This window comes from Gossypium hirsutum, chromosome D11 (genome assembly GCF_007990345.1).
Source record: "Gossypium hirsutum isolate 1008001.06 chromosome D11, Gossypium_hirsutum_v2.1, whole genome shotgun sequence".
NCBI lineage: Eukaryota > Viridiplantae > Streptophyta > Magnoliopsida > Malvales > Malvaceae > Gossypium > Gossypium hirsutum.
Window position 1 is genome coordinate 45742271 of NC_053447.1, and position 3955 is coordinate 45746225.

General features: G+C 32.2%; 1 protein-coding gene across 1 annotated transcript; it reads right to left on the bottom strand.

Moving 5' to 3' along the window:
- Positions 1-1824: 1824 nt before the first annotated feature.
- LOC107941913 (peroxisomal and mitochondrial division factor 2) lies at positions 1825-2682 on the bottom strand. The gene has a single exon (XM_016875540.1). It carries the CDS (start codon positions 2680-2682, stop codon positions 1825-1827), a length of 858 nt encoding a protein of 285 aa, XP_016731029.1.
- Between the last annotated feature and the right edge of the window lie 1273 nt (positions 2683-3955).

The window sequence follows — 3955 nt, forward strand, 5'->3', positions numbered from 1 at the left end:
GGTAGACCATAATGTATCAGTGGATAAAGAAGAAGCAAGGATACTTTCAAACCATTAGATTGGTGTTCTCCATGTTGCTTGGTGGCTAAAACTAAAAATTAGAGGACTAGATAGCTGTTAAAGATGATTTATAGAGGGTTTTAGGACTTTTTTTACGTTATTTTCACACAAAATCCAGGTAGGTTTGGTGGAGATCAAAAAAGAAAAGTTTTAGATTTCGATACAGTGTCGCAACTTAAGGGGTACATGTCGCAACCCGGGACCCTAAATTTTTAGGGACTGAGATGTGACAGAAAAGAGGATCTAGGGTTTGCATATTTTTTTTACAAATTAATATAGTGCTTCATTTCATGTCTCTAGGGTTTTTAGTTAATTGGATTTGGGCTTTTGTTTGAATGAAACAAGATTGTTACAAACTAATTGAGCTTTTGGTTTAATTTAAATAAAAAAGATTGAGATAAGTCATGTGTAGACAAAGGCAACACATAAAGGTTGGGTTAGGTAAAAATATTTTCCAACAAAAAATAAAAGTTGGGATAAATTAATATTTTCCAACTCTTCCTAAAAAGTTGGGAAATAATTAGATTTTGTGAACACTCAAAAATGTTGCTTAAAGGTACAAATATAAATAACCTTAAAAAGATTCAGTGTATTCTAGAAAGAGTGTCTTACGCATTTCATATGACAACAATTTTATATAGTTGGGAAAGGTATAACAACAGTTGGCGTAGTGTTGGACAAAACTGACTCTTATTTAAGCGTTGCCTTAGGCATGCATAGCCCAACCCTTATACAAAGAGTTAGTCAAAGCGTATGTCAACAAGTCAATCTCGACACTTAGGAAAATGTCAGCTCAAAAGTGTAGTCTTAGGGCTGTTTCGTTGTAGTATATATGTCAAACCTTGTACCTGCCAAAACTAGGGAACTACAAATGCAACAAAGGATAACTTTCAATAAGACTTGTTTATGCACTAGCTAGTCTTTAGAACATTGTTTCTCTTTTATTTCCAAAAAGAAAACCTTCAAATTTTAAGAAGAGTAGGGTGTGGAAAGTTCGTTTCAAGCACATTTACAGGGAAGTAAACGAGGCAGCTAATTTGTTGGCAAAGTTAACGACCAACAGCCCAGTAGGATGTTTTAGACTTCGTCAAGCTTCGGTTCAGATGAACCATATTGTTTCCAGTGAGAAGTTAGGATCACTTTCGAAAGAAATTGCTTTTATGTAATTTAATTTTCTTAAGAGTGTTTTACTCTCTTCGGTTTCCAAAAAATGGATGATAAACCAAGTTGTTACCTTTTTTCCTTTAATAAACAAAGTTGTTAGTTTACAATGTTTGTTTATTAACCAAAAGAAACTCATAAATATTGCCAATCAAACAAATAAATTTTGCACGTGTTCACTAGATAACTCACTGAAATTCGTTGTTATAATCATATACTTATTTTGAAATGTATCATAATAATATTCTTAAAACACAAAAAGTTGTACAAAAGTATAAATATACACATTGCACCTGAAATAGTTTGTTTGTCTGCTTTATAGATAAATGAGCACTATTTCACGCAGTAACAATCACAACTTATATTTGACCTAATGAAAAATGAACATGAAAAAGATTAGGCATGCAAATTTTCGGTTCCACTTGCTACAAAATCATATGATAATGATAATAATCTTGAATCCAGCCAACAGTGAAATTTTGAATTGACATTCAAATGAAAAAATTATGAAAATCCAAGCAAAATTATTCCACCTCTATAAAAAGTTTAACCCACATTCATAACTGTATAAAGTGCTAACCCAATTCTGCCAGCAATCATTGTTCACGACCGCTTCCTACAGCAACGATATACCACAGCAACCACCACAGCAATGGCAGCAACTGTTCCGACTGTCGCAATCGGAACCTCCAACCTTTTATCTGTGCAGCCAATATCCTTAACCTTTCCACTTTTAGCTTCGTTTGTCTTCTCGTCGACCATGTCCTTTAAGGCCAACATGTTGAATTCCAACCCCATTGCCTTCTCCTCACATTGTCGTTTTTCTTCCTTCCTTCTTTTCAATTCATTGCTCAATTTAGCTACATCGGCTTCGAGATCTTCAATTTTCTTCTTAAGCTCATCGATCCTTTCCTTCATTTCCTCTTGGACCCTAGATTTCTTTCCCCTTTCCTCCGTTACTCTCACTTCTAAAATCCCTATTTTTGTTTCCAGCTCCCTCCCTTTCTTCTCACTCTTAACTTTCTCTTTCCTCAACTCAGCGATTTCGTGGCGCAGTCTTTCGATCACCAATGCTTTCTCCTCCAGTGCTTTCTTTAACTCAATCACCTCTTTCTTCGCTTCACCTACTTCACGCGTCGATGTTCTCAGATCATGTTGAAGCCTCGTGACTTCAGTTTCTAAGTTAGCCGATCTCGCTGCAATCGATTCCAGGAAACTTGAATCTTCATCCCACTCATCCGTTTCTAATCTCATTTCTTCATCCCTTTTTTGCAGATGATCCATTTCATGATTCAATTTTTTCATCTGTTCCATCATTTCTTTGTTTTCATTAGTCAATTTTATCTTCTCGCTTTCAAGACCTTCGATTTTGTTAACCAGTTTAGATATTTTAGCTTCATCGGAGTCGAGGAACTTCTCTATCGTCTCCACTTCGCCATTGGTGGTCATTGAATTTTCCATTTTCTTAAATCTCTGTTTGGCTACCAAGAAAATCAGAGTGAAAATAAAATAGGGCAGGATGAGCAGAAAAAAAACATTAAAGACTGCCGAGTTAGTTTTTGTATGTTCTTAAAATTTTCAAGAATAGAAAAAGAAACAAAGAAGCTCCTCCACCTTATTGATTTCAATTACGGCTTCAGCATATATATATATATACACATATATACTTTTGAAGTTTGCAGATTTTGTTTAGACAAAAGGAAAGAAAACAAAATGTAGATTTAAGAAATCATGGTGAAATGGACGTTAAGAAATCTAAGAAAAAGGTGGAGTAGCATGATAGTGATGAAAAAAGAAGATATAAAATAAAAATAATTAAAAAATCATAAAATAAAACATTTCAAATTTATAAATAAAAATGAAATAGAACATCATTCATATAACAAGGTCCTTGAAAAAAAGTTTAGTTTTTTTAAAATTATTATGCCTAAATATTATTATTCTATATATTCATATTTTTATTTCTATTTGGAGAAATGATCTAATGTTATCCATTGAGCAAAATGTTCCGAATAGTTAGCATTGAAAACTTCAAATTCTATATATGCTCCAATATATTAGAATTGAAAATTTCAAATTATACCATACTAACAACCAACAAAAATCCCTTGCCTCCAATTCTACTCTGCCTCCTTGCCCCTTCTTAAAATTTTGACACATCATTTTCTTTTCTTTTTTTCATTTTTAATGTTGCTTATGGAATAGAAAAAAAGTACACTATCATTTTACAAAATAATAACTCTTAAAATATTATCATGATTAAATTTATCTTTATTTATACTATATAATTTTTATAAATATTTTTATATTTTTATCTAAATAAATTAAGAATTAAATTATAGTAATTACAAAGAATATTGCATGAAATGAACTTAATTATAAAATTTGTACAAAAAAAATATTAAAATGTATCACATACATAAGTGAGAAATTTTAATTAGTTTATTTGAATTAGACATAATATAATGTAGAACGCTAGCTTATTAGCTTTGATCCTTTTAACTTGGCTTTCACCAATATTGATTGATGCAAGTCTCAAGGCCCAAAATAAGGCTCATGAACATGATGGGCTCAAATTTCCTCAAGGCCCAATTACAAGGTCGAAGGCCAAGTAAATTTGAGCAAGATTGAACAGGATCATCCAAGAATTCATTACCAAGGCTCTAGATGCGCACACAACCAAAAAAGAAAATTAAGATTCAATTTCTTATTTTCAAGAAAATCAAGAAACCGA